Below are 26,642 nucleotides of genomic sequence, written 5' to 3'. Positions count from 1 at the left end.
TGCACTCGTGGATTACATGGGCTGGCACATTTCATTACCTGAAATCTGGAAAATTACCCATGTCAGTTGCTGTATTCTTTCCCTAACATCAGGTACGTAGAACAGAGCTGGGGGCTCCAGATGCATAATACTTCAGGAATGTTGATCCATAACAAGAATCATTGCCATGCATTTTTCAAAGGCAACATGTTGAGAGCTGCTGTGCAAGTTGCAGATGGATCAGAGAAGCCCAGTAATTCATCCTATTAAGCATATCCTCTTGCTAAAGGCACACAAAAGACCAGTGCAGCAGCAAGCTCTCCTAGTGATAATAAGTTTGACAGTATTCTGAAAGCATGAAAAAACTATATTAAAAATAAAGGTCAGTTTTATATATTTAAGCTTTAAAAATAATGAAACATAAAGGGAAAGATATTGAATAGGCCACATGAAAATAAGATTGTTGGCATGCTGGGGAATAAAAAGAATTGAAAGAAAGAGATTTGAACTTCTAACCCAGCCACAGATAAATAAAATGTGTTCCTCTAAAAGCAAAACATTCTCAGAAGGATTACCCTTTCTAACAACCAAGCACGTCCTTAATGAGATCAAGTAGTCAACTCTCAGAACTGGATAAGAAAGTACCTCTCTGATCAAACCTACTGTACCAGGTTTGTATTGTAAAACTGACCTTGTTTGTATGTCATGCTGATAAAGTTAAGGAGACCTTACTATAATTATGTTCTTTCCTCTAGAAAACCTATTTTAGATTTCTTAAACATGCTTTGTATCTACTTGAGGTAACCCAAATTTATAAAAAAAAAAACCCACAGTTCATGTACTTTCTAAGTCTTGAAAGAGTAATTGTGCTAGAGTCTGGCTTACATCTTAAGAAGAATCTGGAGTCTTCCTGGTCCCAAGATGTTTTTTTTGTTTTGAACCAACTTACCTAAGGCCATCTTGTGTGCCTGAGAAGTCAGGTAAAAATAAGGAAATGTAACGTGGCAAGGTGTAAAGTTTCTTAAACAAAAAAATCCCATCCCTCCAAAGCAATAACAGGCTTCTAGAAACCTGAGCCAGGATCGGTTATGGTGTATTTGTAACTGGTTCAGTGATGCAATATCTGAAATATTGTAGCAGATTTTAAAAGAATAAATTATAATTATTTAAAAAGTTGTTTGCATGAACACTTAAAAGCAGTACATTTGGCACTTCTCTGGTTCATGTTTGGCATCCCTATAAATTCTGAAAAGAACCCAGATCCTTTTTCAGGCTTGAGGTGACAGGTAATGTGCTTGTTCCCACTGAAAGTGAGCAAAGCAATGTAACTTCACCTTGTTTGTCTGCTGACTAGTGAAAACATTGATGATGCTTGTGAGTCCTTTGTGGCTCAGGGCATTCTATGATCAGTGGTTCTGAACTTCTTAACTCTGTGTTGTGAGCTGATCTTTTTTTTAAAAATACATAAATAAAATCTTGAAGAAACGTCTTCAAAACTGGATTTGGAGTAGAGAGTTGTGTGTAAAACCAGAGGTAGCTGTGGGAGAAATGAGGGATAAATTATAAGATCTGCTTGGTCAGATAACTTACTATTCATGATTAAGGATAAAAGCTTGGGTGTGTGTCATATCTCAGCAGGCTGTACTGCAGATGTCTCTCTCATTTTCAGAGTTGAGAAGGGTAGCTGCACTTGTCTTCTGTGCTGAGTGTTTATTCCCCCCTCGCAGTATATTCATGTTGCAAATACAGCTTTTATTAAATATTAAATTTTTATTCAATAAAAGAAGTTGTTACAGGCTTTCTGGAACTCAGCCCCACTGAAAGAATAAACTCAGAAGTACATACAAGAGTAGGTGTTGCTATCCCAGTTTATGTAAATAAATACATACATATTTAGATACATACATATATTAATATACACTGCTTACTTCTACTACACTATTTAATGAAAGAGGTGACTTCTAACACTAAGAATACATCAGAAAAGTATTGGTGCTAAGGAACAAATTGCTAATGATTCAAACTACATTTAATGTGAAGTTCGGAGATTTGTTTTCTGCTATTTACAGTTCATAGTAATAGTCCTTTATTAGCCAAATGTCAGAAGTTCTGCAGCTTTAAAACATAGAAATAATATTGCGCTGTTCTTTCCCACAGAGTCTGGGCTCTCCTTGTTTCATCATTTTCTTCGGTAGCGCGACCAGGTCTTGTGTGTCGTCCACATCAAAGGGGTCATCCATGGCAAAGAATGATCTCTTTCTTCTTTGCACATCCAGATGTTTTGTTTTGCATTTTCGTTTGCCTGATGGTTTGTCGGCCTCATCCTTTCTTAGCAGCGGAGGTTTGGGTGGGCAGTGCTGCTCAGCCGAAGTCAGGGCTGGAGCAGAGCTCGGCTGAGCCTGCTTTTTCTCACTTGCATTGTTGTTTGGAAGACTATTTTTGGGCAGAGATGTTGGTTGAACAGGCATGGCTCTGCATATCTTCTTGGCCTCTGGCAGAGATTCATAAAACTGCTGTCTGTCTGCAATGTTCTTACGCTTCCCATTCACAGGTGGATGTGGATGTTGCCTTTTATCTCCCACTGGTTGATCTGCTGTTTTGAATATAGAATGGCCCTTTGTATGGCATTTTTCTTTTGATTGCTCTCTTCCCTCTGGAGCCTGGAATCATAAAATGATTGCATTGCTCAGGTTGGAAAATGCCTTAAAGATCATCAAGTCCAACCGCAACCCAACCATACTACCCTACCTCTAACAACCCTCGGCTCAGTCATGTCCCTGAGCACCACATCCCAATGGCTTTAAGTAACATCCAGGGATGGTGACTCAACCACCTCCCTGTGGAGCCTATTGCAGTGCTTAACCACCCTTTCTATAAAGTTGATTTTCCTGATATTCAACCTAAACCTCCCCTGGCGCAATTTGAGGCCATTTCCCCTCATCCTGTCAGCAGTGAGGAAAGACCAGCCCCTCTCTCTGTGCAATCACCTTTGAGGTATTTTAAGAGAGCAGTAGGGTCTCCTCTCAGGCTCCTCTTCCCCAGGCTAAACAGCCCCAGTTCCTCTACTTGCTGCTCGTAGGGCATATTCTCCAAGCCCTTCACCGGCCTTGTTGCTCTTTGGACCTGCTGCAGCACCTCAGTGTCCTTTCTGTACCCAAACAGGTGCCCAAAACTGAACACAGTACTTGAGGTGGGGCCTCACTGGTGCCTTTGGCCTTCTGGGCCCCCTGGGCGCTCTGCTGGCTCGTATTCAGCTGACTGTCCATCAGTACAGCAAGGACAGTACAAGCCTTTCCATCAGGCGGCTTTCCAGGCTCCCCCTCCCCCAGCCAGTGGGGCTGCCTGGGTTGGTTATGACCAAAATGCAGGGCCCCACACTTGGCCCTGTTGAAACTCATAGGGTTTACCCCGGCCCATCGATCCGGTCTCTGCAGGTCCCTCTGTAGTGCCTTTCTCCCACCCGGCAGATCAGCACTCCCTCCCAACTTGGTGTCGCCTGCAAACTTAGTGAGGGTGCCATCGTGGATGATGCGGGGCCTATTCTGTTCCCCATCCCTATCTACCAGCCCCTGGCCGAGCTGACTCTGATCCGCATGTGGCTCAGTTGTCACACGCTTGAATGGGTCACATCCATGACCAGCAGGTCACAGTTTGTCTCACCGGTTCACACGGCTTGGGTTTCTGCCCTTTGTCGTTGGCAGTCCTTAGTATTTACCTGCTTGGTGGTGATGCGGAGCCTCATGAGCAGCACGCACAGCTCATTAATTTCCTCCTGTTGGGTGTTGCATGTTGGTGCTGTGCGGCCTGCGTGGTGAGCCATGGCTTTCATTCTAAAGGCTTCTTGTTCTATTTTGAGGTGTGGGGCCAAGCGGCAGCAGCAAGGCTGCCCTTCGGTGCCCCCTCTTCACCTGCAGTGCCTTACAAGCGTTAGCAGGGAAGAGGTGTGCGTTTGTTTGGGTGGGCTGTTGCCGTGGCCGGGACCCTAGTGTGACATCACTGTGCTGTCGCCAGGGGCAACCCGTGCGTCGTCCCACCCGTCTCTAACTGCCCTAACTGCCCCCGTCTTGTCTAGCCCCATAAAGTGTCACGGGCTTATCCCTAGATCTAAGTCGGTGACAGGGGGCACAGGCCCCGGGGAAAGGAGAAAACAACGAAGCCGTACTAACGGTTTGCCGCGCGACCCGGCCGGCCCCGGGCCGCGTGCGCTCCGGGAGAGGGGGAAGGGCAGAGAGCTAGCAGATAGTTTTAACGAAGCGAAAACACAACGGCAGCGATCTGAGGAGGAACGATAATTTACTGAATGTAACCAAATCGAACAACACGAGAGAGACGAGAGTATGCAAAGTGCGAGTCAAACCACGGCGGTGCGAGGGAAAGCACGTGCTTTGCTCCGCGGCGAGCTGAGACGGCTGAGCCGGGGCAGGAAGGAGAGGCGGACCCTGGGGTCCTCCGGAGCTTCGCCTCGCTTCCTCTTCCCGCCAGGTCCTGCGGGGATGCCGCCCCTCCCCTCTCCTCAGGATACTCAAACTGCCCATAGGAGGCAGTAAATGGGATCAGAACTTTAACTCTTTAACTCCCCCTGCTCCACGTGATGTTCTGATGTGGAATACTGACATCAAAAAATCACCAAACCACGACAGTAAGAGTTTTGTGTCAGGGTTTACAGTGTCAAAAGGATCTGTCCTAATAAATTTGTCCCCCCTTGCTGAGTCAGTGAGGAGCTCTGTCTCTGGTTTGGATGTGTTGATCTTTTGCTCTTGTAATTTACCCCCGGTTCAGTGCGATATCTCATAGCCCACCTCTGCCTAACAGGAGGCTTCTGATTTCCTTGGTAAAATCCCTTCCCATTCGATGCTAGTAATTCTCTGGTCATCCAAAGTTGGACTGCACTGTGAAGTCCCGGCTTCCAGTCCATCCTTTGTTACAACTGTCTTTCTGTCTTTCTTTGCTTCAGTGTCGTGTTTTCCTTGACAGGAAGAGGTGAAGTGCTGCTGTGTTTCAGAACTCCCAAGTGGTGGATGGGCCACAAGTGGCCTGTGGAAGAGATACTTCTGCTGCTGTGGTCTACCATGGCTGGTGTCCTGCGTGTGCGTAGAGAGGGAAGGTTCCAAAGCTGCTTTATTTTTTTTTTGGAGACACACTGCACTGGTTCCGTAGTGTTTGCATCATTTCTCCCTGTTCAGATAGTGACAGAAGCATTTGGTTTGTGTGTTGCACTGATAGGAATGACTGCAACAAATGCAAGTAGTGACAAGTTTTGCCCGTTCCACTTTCCTTTTTTATTCTTTCCTTTTCTAAAACAACAGCAATGACAAAAAGAATAAAGTAGAGTGTTGTCTACAGACTTAATCAAAGGTATCAGAAAATATTGCTAATTACTGCCATCATTTTCATCCCATTATCAATTCCCAATGATCTGCAAGCCCTTTGAGGCTTCTTAATCTTGACCTGAGATCGCTCTGAGCGTATGCCCAGCAAAAGGGCAGTCAGTTTGCGTTTCCTTCAGTGAAATACTGTGTTCAGTAGGTGCTGTCACGTGTGCTGTGAATGCCACTGAATGAACAGCGCGTCCCTTCTGGGACTGATGGACTTGGCTGGGATGAATCCTGCCACAGACTTTGGTTGAGAAGGTGTTGAAAAAACAAGAGTAAACAACGAAGACAATTCTAAACTCAGCATTCAGATGCAGTTCTAACCTCTCACGCTCTCCAGTCACTTTGTTCTTTAATGCGTCCCCCTCCATGTACATATATGCAGGTGTGTGTTTTGTGTTCCCTGTCTCTGTGGGCTTGTGCCTGAGGTACCTGTATTGTAGAATTTTAGTAGCTAAAAAGTCACACGGCTACCTCAGCAAAATGCCAAAGTAGAGTAAAAACTATTGGACCGTGTTTTCTTTTCATCTTGAACTTCTGTAAAAATCCCAGGCACTCATATTCAATGGGAAGACCTCAGCTGTAACACAGGTTTGCTATAAGTCAGAGAGGAAATGCTTTAATTTTTCTGAGTTTCTTTCTAAATCCGCGGGATGCTGAACAAAAGCGTTGCTGCGGCTCAGCATTGCCGCTCGCTTGTACAGGATTTCAAATAAAAGCAGTACATTTGGCACTTCTCTAGTTCACGTTTGGCATCCCTATAAATGCTGCAAAGAATCCAGGTGCTTTTTCAGGCTTGAGGTGACAGGTAATGTGCTTGTTCCCACTGAAAGTGAGCAAAACAATGTAACTTCACCCTGTTTGTCTGCTGACCAGTGAAAACATCTTTTCTGACTTGAGAGAGCTAGATATCTCTGCTAATGTGATTCGTCATAGGAATGGATTTTGAATTGCTATTTATGGTGAAGCCATCTTGCCTAACCCAGAATGATTCAGTACTGTTAGACAGTGGTAAAATTCTTCTGAATTGAAAGGAGAATAAACTTTTTCTCCTTGTAATACTTTCATGTCATGCTAGAAGGTCTTACTTCTGAATACTCTTTGGCTGACAATATGTTTTTTTCCTGCCTGTGTTTGAAACGTGCTGATATTTCTTCTCCCTGTTGAAGGAGGTGGTAGGAATGAAGTGATTTAAGAACATGTTGCCTGACAGATGTTTTCCCTTTTGAGAATTGTGGTGACAATTCAGTGTTAGAAGATAATGCTTTGTTATCTCACACAAAAATCCACACCTGCAAGTGCAGCCAGGTCTAGTTCTTACATTGGATATGTGGGGAATATTTATTTTGTACAGAATGATGTGTATATTTGAATGATCACAGAGCTCTTGTCAAGAACATTAATTTAATAAAAAAAGAGAGGGATCATGGATTTCTTCTCTCAAATGGTGTCTCTGAAAAGAAGGACAAAGTTGCAGCAAGTAATGCTGTAAACAGTGGAACATTTTGCTCATGTTTTGGCTGTTCGCTGTGCCAGTTTGGCGGTGAATGGACTTAAATCCATGTGGAAACTGGTCAGGAGCAGTGTTCCCTGGGTTCGGTACTGGGGCCCATCCTGTTGAATATCTTTGTTGATGATGAGGGTATTGAGTGCACCCTTGGTAACTCTGCAGGTAACACCAAGTTGAAGGGAAGTATTCATCTGCCTGAGGGTAACTGCTGGGATCTATCTAAAAAGTTTCCCATCTTTCTGTGCTTCAACTGTGTTGAAGTTACTCAGTGTCCTGTTCAGGCTTAGTCCCTGGTCCAAGGTCTTGTCTGATGTGCTTGAAGCCTTTTTTTTGGTGCTGTAGTGGGAATTGCTACTTAATTTCTTTCAAATTAAATGTAGCTTTCACAGCTGAGGTTGTTTCAGCCAGAGGATGAATCAGCTGCAGGTTCTTATGGCTGATTATCCCCCTGTGATAGTGTTTCATGGCAACAAAGTGATGCCTAGTCCTTCCTTTAGGACCCATATGGTCTTCCTTTTGGCCTCTTTATTCTAGGATGGTAAGAAATTGTGCAATCTGCACTTTACCAGAGCTGTTATATTGAGAAATTTAAACTGATTTTTTTTTTTCTGTTCTATCTATAGTTCTGAAGAACAAACTGTCAACTTGTGGGGAGAAGCAGCTAAGGAATATGTGATTTGTGATGTGTGTTGCTGTGTTATCATTTTTGCTAGTTTTCCTTTTTCCTTAGATATCAGAACTCAACTGAGAATCTCTTTCTAATTCAGACATGATGGTTTTGGGAATGTCCCACGTATCCACTGAATTTGTCAAGGAGTAATTGTTGGGTTGTGCAAATGGAAGTTGTCTACTTTCGAATGGCAGTGCTGCACCGGAGCAGTTCTGTTATCCCACTGTATAGGAGTTATTGCTTTCCAGTCTTCACACTGGGATTCACGTTATCACCTGTGTTCTCAGCTGATGAAATTGCTTGATGCCTACCATCACTAAGTACTGCTGGTGTTTTTTCCTCTCTTCCTCTCTCTCTTTTTTTCTATTTGTCTTCTGGAGCACGCACCTTAAGATAGGCTTTGTGTTCCTGCAGTTCTGGCAGCATTTCATAGCCTGCTTTAATGGGAGTGCATGAGACATGCGGACACTGAAAAGCTTGATTGTGTGGGTATGGCCTACAAGGGGGTCTGCTTTAGTTGCAATAACTTGCTTCAGAGTAGATTTGGCTCACAGGTGAGGGCTCTTTTTTTGTGAGCTTGAGTAAACTAGTTATGTTTGAACCTGGTCAGCAGCTGAGGTCAAACTGAGGGCTGTGCTGTGCTGCACAGATCTGCTATGGCAATAGAAGTTGACATTAGAACTGCATGACTAGCTTCTAACAGCTTTGAAGAACTCTTTTATAGCTAAGGCAGGTAACATTCCAAAAGAAATAAAATCTGATGTGATTCTGTGAATACTCATTCACAGAGAAGACAGATAAAGAGAGCTTGAGGACACTCAGGTCTTTACTTTTTTTAATATACCATTTTTATGCAGGGTTTTTAGGGGTTGGAAACATAGCCAAACACCTGCTGCAATGTTTAATTAAAATAGTTCAGCTGAATGCAAAGCTTTTCTTCTGACCTTTATTGAAAAGCAAAAGGATGGTTAGAGTTCGCGTTGTATTTTTTTTTCTAGAACATCACCTCTTTACAGGAAAAATGAAGGCAATGAGTTTCCAACATGGAAATTATTAATTATCATGGAAATTATTTTCTTCACACAGAATAGCATTGTTTCAGATCAGCGAGTTCTATTTGTGTGCATTTCAATTAATTTGGTTTCATTAAAGTTGCATTGGAATAGAGACTAATTAATCTGCAGCTCACTTTGTAATATACTGCAAGGCCATTATTTTTCTCTGGTGACTCATGGTTGTGACATTTTGTTCATTATTTAGCATTGCATGACTCACCTTTTGGTCCAGATTTTAAAAATGTGCTGTGTCCTGCTAAACTTACTCGCAGGTTTTAAATACACAGGTCACTTTTTAAGGAAGGCCTCCTATTTGTTTCTGTGGAAGCTGCAACAGGTAGAGCACACTAACACTACTTGGCAGAGGAAATTCTCAGCTACAAAAAAATAAGTTTTTCAACACAGTCACCACCATTAGCTGTGCATTTATTCCCATAATGAGCAAGAGCCTGCATGCTGCACTCTCCAGAATCTGCACCAGCAGCTATGACCCAGAGTCACTCTGTGGAAACGTACCACCCAGCACACCTCACTGTGCTCACATCCACTGGATGATCTCCACGATGTTCAGCAAGCATCAGTGAATGTCAGTAGGTGCCATTTGTTCCATGTGGAGGAATTCCACCCATTTGCTTCATCCGCACTTCCACGTCAGGTGCCGTTTTGTGTGACTGCCCCTCTGCTGCCATTTGTTGCTCAGCAGCAATATGTGATGGAATATTGGTGGGAAGGTTCAACCTCTACTGCTGTACCACAACATCCATCCACCTCTGATGTCTTAGGCCAATATAATAAAATAGAAGGCTTTACTTCAAGTGCAGCTCTCATAGAAGTAGAGGAAAGTGTGCTACTTACAATAGGATGAATGTATAGAAAAAGCTGTGTGTTGTGTTAAAATTACTAATATTTTGGATAAAACACACGTCTAGTGTGGTGAAATACTGTTTTGTTTAAACTATGTTTACGCAGACATAAGGTCTGATTGTCAGCACTCCTGTGTGGAGTCAGGAGTTTGACTTGATGATCCTTGTGAGTCCTTTGTGGCTCAGGGCATTCTATGATCAGTGGTTCTGAACTTCTTAACTCTGTGTTGTGAGCTGATCTTTTTTTAAAAATACATAAATAAAATCTTGAAGAAACGTCTTCAAAACTGGATTTGGAGTAGAGAGTTGTGTGTAAAACCAGAGGTAGCTGTGGGAGAAATGAGGGATAAATTATAAGATCTGCTTGGTCAGATAACGTACTATTCATGATTAAGGATAAAAGCTTGGGTGTGTGTCATATCTCAGCAGGCTGTACTGCAGATGTCTCTCTCATTTTCAGAGTTGAGAAGGGTAGCTGCACTTGCCTTCTGTGCTGAGTGTTTATTCCCCCCTCGCAGTATATTCATGTTGCAAATACAGCTTTTATTAAATATTAAATTTTTATTCAATAAAAGAAGTTGTTACAGGCTTTCTGGAACTCAGCCCCACTGAAAGAATAAACTCAGAAGTACATACAAGAGTAGGTGTTGCTATCCCAGTTTATGTAAATAAATACATACATATTTAGATACATACATATATTAATATACACTGCTTACTTCTACTACACTATTTAATGAAAGAGGTGACTTCTAACACTAAGAATACATCAGAAAAGTATTGGTGCTAAGGAACAAATTGCTAATGATTCAAACTACATTTAATGTGAAGTTCGGAGATTTGTTTTCTGCTATTTACAGTTCATAGTAATAGTCCTTTATCAGCCAAATGTCAGAAGTTCTGCAGCTTTAAAACATAGAAATAATATTGCGCTGTTCTTTCCCACAGAGTCTGGGCTCTCCTTGTTTCATCATTTTCTTCGGTAGCGCGACCAGGTCTTGTGTGTCGTCCACGTCAAAGGGGTCATCCATGGCAAAGAATGATCTCTTTCTTCTTTGCACATCCAGATGTTTTGTTTTGCATTTTCGTTTGCCTGATGGTTTGTCGGCCTCATCCTTTCTTAGCAGCGGAGGTTTGGGTGGGCAGTGCTGCTCAGCCGAAGTCGGGGCTGGAGCAGAGCTCGGCTGAGCCTGCTTTTTCTCACTTGCATTGTTGTTTGGAAGACTATTTTTGGGCAGAGATGTTGGTTGAACAGGCATGGCTCTGCATATCTTCTTGGCCTCTGGCAGAGATTCATAAAACTGCTGTCTGTCTGCAATGTTCTTACGCTTCCCATTCACAGGTGGATGTGGATGTTGCCTTTTATCTCCCACTGGTTGATCTGCTGTTTTGAATATAGAATGGCCCTTTGTATGGCATTTTTCTTTTGATTGCTCTCTTCCCTCTGGAGCCTGGAATCATAAAATGATTGCATTGCTCAGGTTGGAAAATGCCTTAAAGATCATCAAGTCCAACCGCAACCTAACCATACTACCCTACCTCTAACAACCCTCGGCTCAGTCATGTCCCTGAGCACCACATCCCAATGGCTTTAAGTAACATCCAGGGATGGTGACTCAACCACCTCCCTGTGGAGCCTATTGCAGTGCTTAACCACCCTTTCTATAAAGTTGATTTTCCTGATATTCAACCTAAACCTCCCCTGGCGCAATTTGAGGCCATTTCCCCTCATCCTGTCAGCAGTGAGGAAAGACCAGCCCCTCTCTCTGTGCAATCACCTTTGAGGTATTTTAAGAGAGCAGTAGGGTCTCCTCTCAGGCTCCTCTTCCCCAGGCTAAACAGCCCCAGTTCCTCTACTTGCTGCTCGTAGGGCATATTCTCCAAGCCCTTCACCGGCCTTGTTGCTCTTCTTTGGACCTGCTGCAGCACCTCAGTGTCCTTTCTGTACCCAAACAGGTGCCCAAAACTGAACACAGTACTTGAGGTGGGGCCTCACTGGTGCCTTTGGCCTTCTGGGCCCCCTGGGCGCTCTGCTGGCTCGTATTCAGCTGACTGTCCATCAGTACAGCAAGGACAGTACAAGCCTTTCCATCAGGCGGCTTTCCAGGCTCCCCCTCCCCCAGCCAGTGGGGCTGCCTGGGTTGGTTATGACCAAAATGCAGGGCCCCACACTTGGCCCTGTTGAAACTCATAGGGTTTACCCCGGCCCATCGATCCGGTCTCTGCAGGTCCCTCTGTAGTGCCTTTCTCCCACCCGGCAGATCAGCACTCCCAACTTGGTGTCGCCTGCAAACTTAGTGAGGGTGCCATCGTGGATGATGCAGGGCCTATTCTGTTCCCCATCCCTATCTACCAGCCCCTGGCCGAGCTGACTCTGATCCGCATGTGGCTCAGTTGTCACACGCTTGAATGGGTCACATCCATGACCAGCAGGTCACAGTTTGTCTCACCGGTTCACACGGCTTGGGTTTCTGCCCTTTGTCGTTGGCAGTCCTTAGTATTTACCTGCTTGGTGGTGATGCAGAGCCTCATGAGCAGCACGCACAGCTCATTAATTTCCTCCTGCTGGGTGCTGGATGTTTGTGCAGTGCCACCAGCGTGGTGAGCCATGGCTTTCATTGTCAAGGCTGCTGTCCTGCAGCAGCAGCAAGGCTGCCCTTCGGTGCCCCCTCTTCACCTGCAGAGCCTTTCACCGGCAAGCAGGGAAGAGGTGTGTGTTGGTTTGGGGGGGCTGTTGCCAGGGGCAACCCGGTGCGTCGTCCCACCCGTCTCTAACTGCCCTAACTGCCCCCGTCTTGTCTAGCCCCATAAAGTGTCACGGGCTTATCCCTAGATCTGAGTCCGTGACAGGGGGCACAGGCCCCGGGGAAAGGAGAAAACAACGAAGCCGTACTAACGGCTTGCCGCGCGACTCAGCCGGCCCCGGGCCGCGTGTGCTCCGGGAGAGGGGGTAGGGCAGAGAGCTAGCAGATAGTTTTAACGAAGAGGAAACACAACGGCGGCGATCTGAGGAGGAACGATAATTTACTGAATGTAACCAAATCGAACAACACGAGAGAGACGAGAGTATGCAAAGTGCGAGTCAAACCACGGCGGTGCGAGGGAAAGCACGTGCTTTGCTCCGCGGCGAGCTGAGACGGCTGAGCCGGGGCAGGAAGGAGAGGCGGACCCTGGGGTCCTCCGGAGCTTCGCCTCGCTTCCTCTTCCCGCCAGGTCCTGCGGGGATGCCGCCCCTCCCCTCTCCTCAGGATACTCAAACTGCCCATAGGAGGCAGTAAATGGGACCAGATCTTTAACTCTTTAACTCCCCCTGCTCCACGTGATGTTCTGATGTGGAATACTGACATCAAAAAATCACCAAACCACGACAGTAAGAGTTTTGTGTCAGGCTTTACAGTGTCAAAAGGATCTGTCCTAATAAATTTGTCCCCCCTTGCTGAGTCAGTGAGGAGCTCTGTCTCTGGTTTGGATGTGTTGATCTTTTGCTCTTGTAATTTACCCCCGGTTCAGTGCGATATCTCATAGCCCACCTCTGCCTAACAGGAGGCTTCTGATTTCCTTGGTAAAATCCCTTCCCATTCGATGCTAGTAATTCTCTGGTCATCCAAAGTTGGACTGCACTGTGAAGTCCCGGCTTCCAGTCCATCCTTTATTACAACTGTCTTTCTGTCTTTCTTTGCTTCAGTGTCGTGTTTTCCTTGACAGGAAGAGGTGAAGTGCTGCTGTGTTTCAGAACTCCCAAGTGGTGGATGGGCCACAAGTGGCCTGTGGAAGAGATACTTCTGCTGCTGTGGTCTACCATGGCTGGTGTCCTGCGTGTGCGTAGAGAGGGAAGGTTCCAAAGCTGCTTTATTTTTATTTTTTGGAGACACACTGCACTGGTTCCGTAGTGTTTGCATCATTTCTCCCTGTTCAGATAGTGACAGAAGCATTTGGTTTGTGTGTTGCACTGATAGGAATGACTGCAACAAATGCAAGTAGTGACAAGTTTTGCCCGTTCCACTTTCCTTTTTTATTCTTTCCTTTTCTAAAACAACAGCAATGACAAAAAGAATAAAGTAGAGTGTTGTCTACAGACTTAATCAAAGGTATCAGAAAATATTGCTAATTACTGCCATCATTTTCATCCCATTATCAATTCCCAATGATCTGCAAGCCCTTTGAGGCTTCTTAATCTTGACCTGAGATCGCTCTGAGCGTATGCCCAGCAAAAGGGCAGTCAGTTTGCGTTTCCTTCAGTGAAATACTGTGTTCAGTAGGTGCTGTCACGTGTGCTGTGAATGCCACTGAATGAACAGCGCGTCCCTTCTGGGACTGATGGACTTGGCTGGGATGAATCCTGCCACAGACTTTGGTTGAGAAGGTGTTGAAAAAACAAGAGTAAACAACGAAGACAATTCTAAACTCAGCATTCAGATGCAGTTCTAACCTCTCACGCTCTCCAGTCACTTTGTTCTTTAATGCGTCCCCCTCCGTGTACATATATGCAGGTGTGTGTTTTGTGTTCCCTGTCTCTGTGGGCTTGTGCCTGAGGTACCTGTATTGTAGAATTTTAGTAGCTAAAAAGTCACACGGCTACCTCAGCAAAATGCCAAAGTAGAGTAAAAACTATTGGACCGTGTTTTCTTTTCATCTTGAACTTCTGTAAAAATCCCAGGCACTCATATTTAATGGGAAGACCTCAGCTGTAACACAGGTTTGCTATAAGTCAGAGAGGAAATGCTTTAATTTTTCTGAGCTTCTTTCTAAATCCGCGGGATGCTGAACAAAAGCGTTGCTGCGGCTCAGCATTGCCGCTCGCTTGTACAGGTTTTCACAATTACACCTCATATGTTGTTTGTGGAGCATTGCAGTGCATTCTGCTGCCACGATACCAAGCACAAATTTGTGGTCATAATTTTACCAAAGGAAGGTTATGTATTTTCATACTCTACATTTTGCTTCTGGTTAGAGCAGCAGAGAATTCTTTTCATCTACAGTTGTCCATCAGTTTTCTATTTCTAACTGTCGATGTAAATACTAACGGACACGGACGTAATTCCAAACAGGCCAACAGGTCATTTTTTGAGAGAGAAGTCAGACTTTTGTAATCCCATGCCCAGTGTCCCTGATCCCATGAAGTCCTTAAGCACGACTTTAACTCTGAGCACATTGCAGTCCGTTTGACTCGAGAAGACTGCCTGATCTGCTTGGAGTTGGGCACACGCTAAAGTATTTCACCTCCATGGCTGCCCAGGTTAGTTTGCATGGCTGTCTTTGGGAAGACTGTAAGATCTGCTGTTTCAGAGCTAAGCTGATTTTATCTGGTGGAGAAGAAGAAAGCTTTTCTTTTCAGGTTTTCCCTGAAAGGTTGTGCACTTAAGATTTGTTGTCAGAAGCGTCTGGATGTGACTCCTGCTGTCTCTGCCACTGAACTCAGCAGGCCTCTAGGATGCACTGGCGTGATGTTTGCTAAGTTCTTAGCACTGAAGGACAAAACCATTCCTCCGTTGGTCAGTACGCTTCCGCTAAGGACAGTCTGATCTTGTATTTGAAAGATGGCAAGACTTGTGATGTTGTGAGTATAGGGGAAATGCAAAGACACAGCCCGAAGCAGCGATTGAGCACCCGGTGGGAAGGCAAGGCCAACCCGGAAGAGCTCTGGTGCATGTAATGCAGCTGAGTGAGAGGAAGGGGCAGAGCCAGCGTGCAGCCCTTTGCAGGCCTGGTAAGAGTTAAGAGTGCGGGCAAGGCCATCTCTTGCTGGAGATCTCTGAAGCCTTCCCATGGTAAGCAGCTCTTTTCCTTCAATTCCGTATTTGCGGCTGCTGCTTTTGTTCTTGTTCTCGCTTACTGTTGCCAAAGTCTTTATTTCCCCATTATTATCATGGTACTTTCTTTACTTACTGTTACAGCATTACAAGTGGGCACTTGCTTCCTTGGTTTTGGTTGGAGCAGGGGATATTGAGCCCTTTTCTGCAGTCTGTCAGGGGTGTGAGCTCATGAAAATGTTGCGGCTATTAAAGGAAGCTTTGAAATACTACATTTCAGCATTTTTACCTTTGTAAAACAGTTATGAAGGTAGTCAGCTCCTCATTAGGCAATAGTCATTTACCTTCTACCACTTACCAGAGTTAAGAAGGAAAGCTGTGCTTGTCTTCTGTGGAAGGCAGTTTGTCTTGGGCTCTGTCCCACTGATCCCTTGGGTGACTGCCCTGGAGACTGAGTTAGAGTAGTCTTAAACAGGTAACCCACTCATCTGTTCCAGTCTCTCCTATTAGATTCTACTTCTTTGTAATACTTCAAGAAGTAGATAGCTGAAGGTGATAAAGTCTCCCTAGAATCTCCATGCTGTGTTGACATTTTTCTGTGCTGCAATAAATAAGACCATCAATGTTTAAAAGAGTTTAAATTCAAATGTCAATGCAGCATTACCTTTTCCTAGCATAAATTGAATAAAAATGTCAAATCGAGAAGTCTGATGATTGTCTCAGATTCAAATACATCAAAATGTACATGCATGGTCTGACAGAGCTGTCCAAAACTCGCTTGGCAAATACCTGTGCACTTTGGCTTTAACTAAGGCATGTGCTGTTTGAGGCAGGTCCAAGCTCAAGAACTGTGGTGCCTGCTTTAGGTGAGAATTTCTCCTGAGCTCTCAACTGACTTACAGTAATTTCAAACTAAATGGCAGAAGTAATGCTTCTTGTCTCTGTATCAATCCCTGGTCATCCAGTTGTGGAGTGAATGATGAATTTCAGAGTCCTGAGAAGCTGAAATCCTTAGAGTGCATAATTACAATGTCTGTAATTTACTTGCATTTTTATCATGGAGAAAAATGTATGGCTTAGAGGTAGAAAGAAGTATAAATTTTGTAGATTAATGACAAATACCAAACTTTTTTTTTTTTTTTCTTTCCTTGATGTGGAACATGAGGCATTTTGACAATAAACTATACCTGTCAGAACAGTGGCCTACGTGTAATGCTAGCAATCAGCTAAGAGGTCCTTCATAAGGCTTGGTATTAATCACCCTGTCGATTTGAATTCTGTGGGCATCCTTCTTTCCAATTTTCACTTGGAATTTATTTCAGAGCACAGTCAAGGCTCTGCTATTCATTACGTTCAGCATTAGCTAATTTGGCTTTTGGCATCTCTTACCCCAGTTCCTATTAAACACTTTCATAAATTGAGATAAGGGTTATGCCAAAACATTTGAGGATTATCAAATGGTTTCATAGAGATTGATGCATTATCATGCTGGTTTAAAGACTGTTGGGTTGCTGTAGAATTAACTATTAGCAAATACTTGAAAGTTCCAAGATAAATTTACACCTGCAGCATTTTTTCACATCTTTACAATTGACAGCAGGAGGAAACAAATGTGAGAAAAGTTGTCTTAGAACATTTCTGAAAGGCTCATTTGTGTACTTTGCATTTTTATAGAAGTTTTTAGGAGACCTACCTCTTAACTATTCCCTAGGAGGAAATTGTGGAGGACTTTGTGCATCTAAATCTTCTCAATAAGACTAATGAAACCAGATACCTCTTCAGTTCAGTAGTGCCTGAATACAGTGGATAGCAGCTGTGGTTGAAACACGAGTAACTAATAATCTATAAATAAATAAAAAAATCATGGTTTTGGAACTAATAGAAAATATGATGGTGCTATAAGAGGAAAAAAATTCATGACTACACAACTGATTGGATTACTTGTGCTTTCAACTTCGCTAGGCTGTGCATTGACAGAATGTAGTTACTTAACAGATTGATGATTTATGTTGAAAGTTGTCTGGCTTAAATTTTCCTAAGGCTTTCAAATAACAGCACCGTGTTTAATAAAGCATACCGGCTTGCTTTACTTATTTTCCAGCTGGGCTCTTAGAGTATTGTAGAAAACAGTACAAAAATCCACAAGGGTAGAAGAGATCATTCCCCATTCCCTGTTCATGAGCTCTTTCACAAAGACATTACGTAGATGATGTCTGAAATGTCACCTTTTTTTTCTTTTTTTTTTTTTTTTCATTTCCTTGCTTTGCTTTGGCTGTAACTTGCTGAAAATATGAAGGCGTAAGGCCAAGACTGGACTGCAAAGAGCTGTGTGTCAGTCCTGCTGGTGCAACAGGAATGAAACAAATACTGATTCTCAGGGTGTAGCTTCATACTTCTTAAATGATAGAAGCATGCCTCAAAATGGTATGTCATGCCTGGTATCTTTTTCAGTGTAGAGTTGTACTTGTAAGGTTTTCTGCACTAATTAACAGGTGGGAAAATGTAAATATATGGGTGCTTTGCAAGGCAGCATCCTTTTTCACTGCAGGCTGAAACTTTCCCTGCAGGACTTGAAGGAACTCATCAAGTGCAAGCGCGTGAGCATTGCCTGTCCTGAGCATGTTCCAGATGAGAGCTGAGATGGATGTCAGAGTGTCAGACCTAGAGAGCAAAAGGCATGAAGTCTGAGACAGAGTGACTACAACTTGTTCTCAGGGTCTCCCCTGAGTTTTGGCAGCAAGAAGGAGAAAGCTTATACTTGCAATGATGCAGGAGGGATGGGTGATACTTGGTTAAGGATAAAAAGAAGGTGCATGCAAATCAGGACGGTTGTTTGGGTTGCAAAGATGTACATGTGTATGTTTGCGGTGGGAAAGACAGCCTCAAACTGAATGGGAGATGTGGAGAAACCTTGAAATAGAACCAGCATGAAATAACATCTTCCTTTTTTCTCATTCTCGCATCCCATATAATACTGATGTGAGGTTTTAAAAGCAGCAGGAGAAAGACTTTTCTTCAAGTCCTCTTGTGATGATTCTGCCCCGTTAGGGAGCTTCTACTGAAGCCAGTTCAGGCTGAATGGGAAGGAAAGTTTTTTTCTTTTTTTTTTTTTTTCTCCAAGATTTTTCTTTATGTATATTGCAGAAATATGTTCTCGTAAATTTGTCTCATTGATTTTAAGGACAATTTAATTTAGTAGAACTTCCTGTGCTTTATGGAAATTTTTCTTTGCCTGTGTTGGTCCAATGACAGGGTTATTTTTCCTCTTCCTATTTTTCCTGCTCTCAGAAGGATACAAGACCCTCTCAGTTAAACACTTGCCACAAAAATAGATAAGTTTATCCTTTGGTCTGTTCTTTGTCTTTGATCTTGGCTTAGTTTAATGTCAGAATACTGTGATCCAGAGTGCTAGCAAAGACTCTAGTGATTTCCCTGTGTTTGGCTCTGACAGTAACATGGTCCTGCAGTGGTGCTTTCTTTTCCCTTTGTGAAGGCGTTGTGCTTGTAACAGTGGAGAACTGAGGCTGAAAGTGGTGTGTTGGTTCTCACGCAGAGTGCCTTCTCTACATGCAGTGAGTAGTCAGTGACCATCTTGTCTCTTAGTGCGTACTGGGCATAGGTTGGACTATGTGCAGATTTCTGATTTTAATTGATTTTTTGAGAGTAAATATTAGATTCTGGAGAGAAAAAAAAAAGAAAGAAAGAAAAAAAGGAAAGGGATGTTGTTGGATTTTGTTACAAAATTTTCTTGAAGTATTTCCCAGCTGACTTTGCACTGCATTGAGTAACCAGCCATGCAACTACTGCTTTTGCTCTCTTTTCCCTTTTATTTTTTTCCTTTTCTTTTTCCTCCAGTTGAGTAGATTTTGACAGGACTCGCTGCAGTCAGACCACTGTAGAAATCAAATCAGCTCTTCAAAATTCCATGAATTTACCCCTAATTTGCATTTTCTGTTTTAGAAGAGAGAGGGTTGGGGACACGTTGCTGCAAAACACAGCTGCTGCTACTTCTCTTGTCAGTAGCTGCACACAACAGAATAGTTCCTCCAGCTCTGGAAGCACGTGGCACAAGACCACAGAGTTTGATGGCACTGAGTTTTCCAAGAGGGACAGACTCTGGCTGTTTCTCTATGTGCCCATTTGGCAGATTGCAAAATGGAGGGGGTGGGGTGGACTTTGCTGCTGGCATCAGGGAGCTTACAGCTTGTGTTAATGTTATCCTGGGTTTTGCTCATAGTGAAATAGTCCTCTTGAAATTGTTATGAAGGGCATGTTCTTGGAAGCAGCGCTGGTTTCTGATGGCTGCAGTGAGAAATAGCAGTTGGCTTTGTGACCTGGTTTAAAAAGATGCCAAAATCAGCTCTGTGAAGTGATTTTAGTATTGGTTGGATACATTTACACTAACTGTGTAACAACTTTGGATAAAATAGTGTTGTCTCCCTATCATACATCCATACGAGCGTTAATACAACGTTTCACTATGAAGGATAATTTCGCTGTCTGTTCTGGTGATTTATTCTGTTCACATAAGGCATTTTTTCTTTAAAAGCAGATGGCTCCTTTTCCTGATCTGATTTATGGGAATTAATATATAACAGTATTAAAAAATCACTACAAAATAGGATGATAAAATGAATACAACTACTCATCTCCCTACTTTTTCTTCAGTTTCTCTTGGATAACTATTTGCATTTCCTGTCAGTTAGCAATTCCAAAATGCAATAAAAACTGCTAATAAAAATAGGTATGTTTTCTTTTCAAGGGATTGTATGAGTCCAGTGACCAACATTCTTAATTTCTGCCAGTCACCTTCCCAGTTTTATTCATTTTACTCCTACTTAGTAAGTAAGAGCAGCAGGAGACACTTTGGGAGTCTGTATATTTCTTAAAGATGTTACCAGGCAACAGCTGCTGCTCTCTACTAAGTTCCACTTAGTTTGCTGAGGTCACAACCTTGTGCACTAAGACATCCCACTTGGTTCTGAGCAATTTATAACTAATAGAGCTTTGTCCATCTAATCCAATCATTTGGAGGGCACAGGACAAGCAAAATAAGAACTTTTCCCCATTTGTATTTCTACTGTGTGGCTTGAAGGCTTTCTGAATTGAAAGCTCTGCTTTTATATTTAGGGCTGTTTAAAGGCTATCAATTGTGCTAGAATGAAAATTCACTTTTCTGGCAGAGAATGTCAAAAGCTGCAGATAACAGGTACATTGCCAAAGCAACCCAAACAAACACACCAAAAAAGCTTTGGAGTACTGCTTTCTGGGCGTTGTTCAGTTGATAACACAGCAATGCTCTTCATATGCTGAAATAGATGAAAACACATTTTTTTCCTCCTATTTAAAAAAAAAAAAGGAGTTTTTAAGGGTTAGCTGCAGCGTTTTTGTTGGGAGACCGTTAAGCTGAGTGGGGGAAGAAAACTTCTACGTGAGTAGAAGAGTGTTTTACTGTTGATGTGGCATTCTAAATAATATGGTATTACACATTGCATTACACAGCAGGCACTTTAAATGCTTCATTAACCTCTTAATCTGTGCTCAGGTTCTCACTGATGATGTATTACTGTCCTGTGTATGTAAATGTATTATATACACGTGTACATAAATCACTATGTACTGTGTGCTGTAATTCAGTTTCTGTGCACCAAAAAAAAAAAAATTTAAGAGCTACTAGTTTTACTGGAATAACAAATACAAAATTAAATTAGAAACTTAGAGAACGCAGTGAAAATAGCATTTCTTTAAAAACTAAACAATGTATGTTCATATTCAGATTGTGAATGAATGTTAATAGAAAAAACATGGAGTAGCTGAGGCTAGATGTGGTTATTGTATGTTATCTATGTACTTGTCACAATAAATGTTTTTACATCTATTACAAACACTTCCAAAAATATGCACTTTGAGCTTCAAGCTCTGCGGAATAATATTTTTTCTATCTTTTTCTTTTTTTCCAGCACTTGCTACTAGCAATAAAGTTTGTCATGGCATTTGTAATTCCTGATAAACCAAGAGAGATACAGATAAAGCTGGCCAAATTGGAATTTGAATCACTAGAGGCTCTCAAACAACAGGTAAGAACTACCGACCTATATAGAAGCTTTGGTGGCCTGAAGGAGAGCAAAATGAGAGAGATTCTGCTTTAGTTTTAGGTGAATAAATACATAAATCCTGGGATGCTGAGACTCCTTTAGTGCTGTATTAAGCACATCCTTTGTCTGTGTGCTCCAGGTGCTGCTGTGTAACCTCTGATCTGTGGTATTTGTGTAGAACTGGAATGTCTAACGTAGAAGCTTGTGACAAAATGATCTCTTAGTTCTGGGCAAACCAAGTCTGAAAACAATGTCCTGCCTTTTCTAGTTATAAAAATCCAATTCTCGTGTGGTGGTTGAACATCACTATTGAGGTCAGCAATGTCTTTCATAATCAGCCATAACAAATAAAATCTAGATTACAGTTGAATGTAATGCTTGACAGTTTTTTTTTGCCTTTTCTAGTACTTCGGTGTGAGGTTTCCAGGAGCTAGTCATGGATCTTCTGTGCTTTTTAGATGATCTTAAAAGGAGCAGGGCCACAATTCAATTTCAGTTATTATTTCTCTGATTTCATTTTGTAAGCAGGCAAAACTAGGTCATCCACAGGAACCTTAAGCTCAAGTGAAGACAGTCACCTTTGATTATGACATTCCAACTGGAATATATACTGAGTCTCTTTCAACATGAGTATATATGTCAGCAGTCAGGGCTTAATCTGAATTTCAGTAAGAACCAGAAGCCTGGCAGTTTTCATCCATTACTTTCAGACTTCTTGCAGAATTCAGGAAGAATATTGGCTGGTTTTTAGGTGCCTTGGTAGGTACTTTAAACACAGAAAAAATCAGCAAACAGGAATACCTGTTTAAAACAACAGACATAAAAGTCTGAGGTAAATGTGCTGTGGTGTCATGTTGCAGAGAAAATGGTTTATATACTGTTCTGGAAGTGTGTAACACTCTTAATGCTATCCAGACTCACATATCATTGTGTTTTTCCATGCGAGCTTTACATTAAAAAGTGATCTCTGTTCTTTTGTTTGTTTTTTTTTTCCAAAGCTTTTAGACCCCACTGTCTTGGGATATAGCTATTAGAAGGATGCTAACAATATCAGACTGTAAATCTCTAAGATGCCAAAATAAATTATTAAGCTCTGTATGTAGTGTTTAGAGAGGGAACCTAATGCAGCTGCTTTGAGCTGTTGTATTGATTATGTTTGGGATCCTTAACTTTAGGCAGGGTGAGCACTTTCAGATTTTCATTTATGCTAAGATAATTGCTTTCTACCTGGTGTAGTTGAACTGTAACTGTTCTGTGTTCAAATCCTTATAAAGAGTCAGTGTCTGTTTGAAAAGGATTTCAGGGAGTACAGTGTTCCAGCTCACTGATAGAGACTAATGGTAATCATTAAAGCTTGTTAACTCCTATATGATGAAAAATGCTGTAATTCAAAAACAACATCAACAAAACACCAACATTTTACATGGGAGTACGAGCACTGCTATTTTGAAGTTCTTTCCAAACTGTCGATAAGAAAGGTTTTTAGGTAGTTCTGAAATGCTTCTCTTAAACGTTTCTTCATGCGGTTTATGTTGAGACTGTTGAATAGTTTGTAATAATTTGATTTATTTTGAAAATATTTTTGATACTTTCAGTGTTTGTGGTCAGTGTCAGACAAAATCCTTGAAACTTTTAAATCAAAACCGGGGAATGTGCTCCACTGTGAACTTTGTTTCAGGTTTCCCACTTGTCCTTCAGGCTGGTTATACTCTTACTTTTTTGGGGGGAGGGAAGGGTAAAGCAGAGAGTAAACTTAGCACTTCAGCAGCGGATTCAGGAGACTGTGGTGTGAGATTGCTGGAAGAGGAGCAGGAGCAATCCTGATCGCAATCCCTAAAATTCTGTCTGCTGTTTTGGTCACTTGGAAGGAAGCTTGGATGCTGAGCTAGGAGAAATGGTCACCGTCAGCTACTGTGGTAAACATTGTGATCCCTCATTGTCATGGTTTTATGATTTTTGGTTATTGGTATTCCACATCATAACATCACATAGTGCACTGGAAGGAAGCTAACTAACTCTAAAGGAGGGTTAGACCTGCACAAGACCTTCTCCCTTCTCCCTGTAAAGTACATGCTTTACAGCTGTACTCAGTTATGTTGCATCTATTTCTTGCAAGAGCAGAAGCATGCTATGTTATTTGGTCTAATTGCTATTTTAAGGAAGAGACCAAATAGTGGTGTGCTGCAAGCAGCAAGAGAGCACTGGGTTCATTCTTGGGTGGTTCAGGAATGACCATATTTGTAGGGTTAGTCTCAGTGCTGTAAAACTAGTATGAGAACTGTACAGCTAGCATTTTTAGAGCAATGTTCTAGTAACATTGAAAGCTACATAAGTGTTTTGGCTTCTGGACAGGTTGAAGTTTAATGAGTAGACAAAAGAGTTCAGTGTACCCAGGCAAATCAAATGAGAAATAAATTGAAGCAGAATAATTGTTTGTGTCACTTTCATGCTCGGTTACTTTCTGAGCATGAAATACAGAAAGAACTCTGAAGTATCTTTTTCATATTGCTGTTTTTTCAGGAAAAAGTAATCTTTTAAATAGTGAGGAATGGTGTATCTTTTCACAGAGTGCAGCTACTACTCAGTTCTGAAAGCTTTTTTATGCAGTGTCTTCCATGGCGGTCATACCACCTGCTTATAACTGCTTAATGTTCTACAGTGTTCTGAATCTCCACATCAGTTACTTCAGTGCTTTAGACTGTGTTTGTAGTGCCCCTAATGATTTCCAACGTAACAAATAATAACAACATTTCTAAAGCAAGGGTAGGTGTGTGACGTTCACTAAGATTTCCCCAGCAGTGTCATCCCTTTCCTGAAAGTGAGCCTGGTGGTCTCAGTCCCCTTTCCAGGAAATACAAAATCCAGAAGAAATTGTGACTGATCACAGCATCATCTCTGACCAGAGACTTCTTTAAAACATGACAGTGCATGAACTAGCTTTTCTGTTTGGAAGGGATGATGAGAGAATAGGCGGGGGCCTGCTGTCTGCCTAGGTGCAGTTGTATGGAGTGCCTCAGCTTTATCACCCTGCTTTTACAGGTATTCTGGCATGTGAGAGTTACTATTCTCTCCAATAAAAATTGCAGTTTCAATGCTTTACGTTTGCAATTCACTGCACTGTGGCAGCTCTAGTAACTGCTGAGTGTTGTTCTTGTTGACAGCAGTGGCTAGACCTTGCTGTTTCCCCTGGGAAAGGTTCACACTAGTGCTAATCACATCTTTTCTCAAGGGAATACACCGAAGTTGAAAGTGCTGGCCCTCTGGCCACTGGCCTTAAGCTTCTGTGAGCACAACTTTCTGTAGCTCAGAACAAACCACAGAAATACTGCTAACTTAGATGTTTCCCAGTGCAAGAAGACCCTTATGCTTGCCTGTTGTACCTCTTCAGAAAGCTGTTCTGGCAGAGGTTTTCCACTTTAGTAAGCGTCATAAGCATGTCATGTGTCTCAGAATGAGGCTGTGGCTGTGATGGGCCAGCAGAGCTGCTTGAACTGTCAGTGAGCCACAGAAATGTCCTTTTTTTTTTTTTTTTTTTTTTCTGGGAGGAGGAGAATGGGAACCATTTTTAATCCTTAACACTGGGAGAGTGCGAGTTGTGAGTGCTAAACATCCTGCTATTTTATTCTGCAAAATGGGAACTGGAGGCAGTTTTTTTTGTAAGGCAGCAACAAACTCAATGGACTACTGCCTCATTCAGTGTTACGGTTACTGGAATTAGGGGGCTCAGAAAAGGATGATCTGTAGCTTCAGGACTGCCCTCAAAACGCCGCTGATCCAAAAAGCAGAAGCTTGTTCTGCGCTTCTTGGCACTGCTGAGCGAACACAAGCAGTCAGTCAGGAGAGGTGACTGAAAAGAGTTCATTCAGCTAGTCAAGAGTTTGGAAGGCACCTATCAGAAAGCCTGTTGGAAAGCCTGATGAAGTTCTGGGTAAAATGGCGGATTTGATGAATTCAAGTTAAAACAGAATGGGGTGAAATAAAGCACCTGCTTTATGTTTTTTGACCAAAAAGTAAAACAACAAAGCCAGCCTTAAAAATGGTATTTTTTGAAGAAATGGAGTCTCACTTTTTCCAGCTTTGTGACTGCTTTCTTTTAAAGGCCCCACTGGTTTTTGCAACTAAATGTAACTTACAGTGGATGTGAAAATAGAACTGTTACTAATAATTGTTGTTTGCTGGTTTGGGTTTGTTTTTTTAGAGCCTGAACTTGTTAATTTAACTTTGCAAATGCAATTTTTCCCTAGTGAGTAGTCAGAATGCCTCCAAACATTTCTTAATGTGCCATTTGCATGTGTTTGGTAGCTGCAGGGATATAATGCAAATGTAATGCAAGATTAATTATATTTTCATACACAGCTCTTTAAACACTGGAAGTCTTACACCCTTCAGGAGTGCGAGCTGTATTCAAACAATTTTGGCAATGTATCTATGTTTTGAATATCAATACCTTAGTGCTGGTCTTTTCTTTGGAAAATACTTTTCCTATCAAAGTGTCAGCAAAACCAGAATGGTGGTCCTTGAAAGAGAATAATACAAAATCAGAAGTCCATAATTAATTTGGGACAAGAAGTTTTTGTGTTCTCTGTTACGGCTTTTCAGCTAGAAGTGAAATTGTACCAAGTCTTCCTATTTCTGAGCTTCTCTAGCTTCATCTTTTCCAACAATCCCTTCATTCTCTGTGACTGTTGCCAAGGATGAAACTGTCCATTTGGTTCTGTAACAGTTAAGTCACTCTGGAAAGGTGGCTCACTTGAGCTTTTTCAAGTCTGAGCTAGAGCCTGGTGCTGGAATGAGTATCAATCACTTCAGTTATCTCTTTTTGCCTGTCAGCCCAGATCATTGCAAGGTGTGATCTCAACAAGGAAAACTGGAGTAAGGGGATAGGATAAATCTAGGTTAAAGTTGTTCCTGCTGAAAGCCTGATGTAACCGCAGCATTCTTGTAGTTTCTGAACCCAGAGGGGTTCCCAATTATATGTGAACTGGCTTGAATACAAGGGAAGAGGTTTTTCCATTTTCCATATAAATGAGAGTGCATGGTGAGATTTGATTTCAAGAACTCTGTTAACCAGTTTTCTAAAGGACGTTCACGTGTCTGCAGTTGCAGGCTTTTCAATAATGGATGCACCATATATTGAGAAGGCAAAGGAGTACAGCAAGAGACAAAATGAAATCTCGTGTCAAAATTTCAGATTTTCTTTTTGAGACTAGCTGGAAAGCAGTCCACAGAATTCCTTAAAGAGGGGGAAGGGAAAGGGTGTCTGTGTTGCTAGTGATGGCACTTGCTCTATGACAGTCTTTGCACATGCTGTACAGACTGATCATGGCAGCTCTAAGAGGAAGTTTCAA

At 42.4% G+C, this 26,642-nt stretch overlaps 1 protein-coding gene across 1 annotated transcript in view; it reads left to right on the top strand.

The window, feature by feature from the left end:
- The window catches only part of ANO10 (anoctamin 10), a gene marked incomplete at both ends in the record, with an annotated part of 121,987 nt that overhangs the window by 65,919 nt on the left and 29,426 nt on the right, over positions 1-26,642 (top strand). The window contains one exon of the mRNA XM_079538369.1: positions 21,160-21,276. Within this exon, the coding sequence (XP_079394495.1) occupies positions 21,160-21,276 (117 nt within the window). The remainder of the gene's footprint in view (positions 1-21,159; positions 21,277-26,642) is intronic.

Source organism: Tetrao urogallus (assembly GCF_951394365.1).
Source record: "Tetrao urogallus genome assembly, chromosome: 7".
Classification (NCBI taxonomy): Eukaryota; Metazoa; Chordata; class Aves; order Galliformes; family Phasianidae; genus Tetrao; species Tetrao urogallus.
The sequence above is the reverse complement of the archived record's forward strand: the minus strand, read 5'-3'. Positions and strand labels throughout refer to the sequence as shown.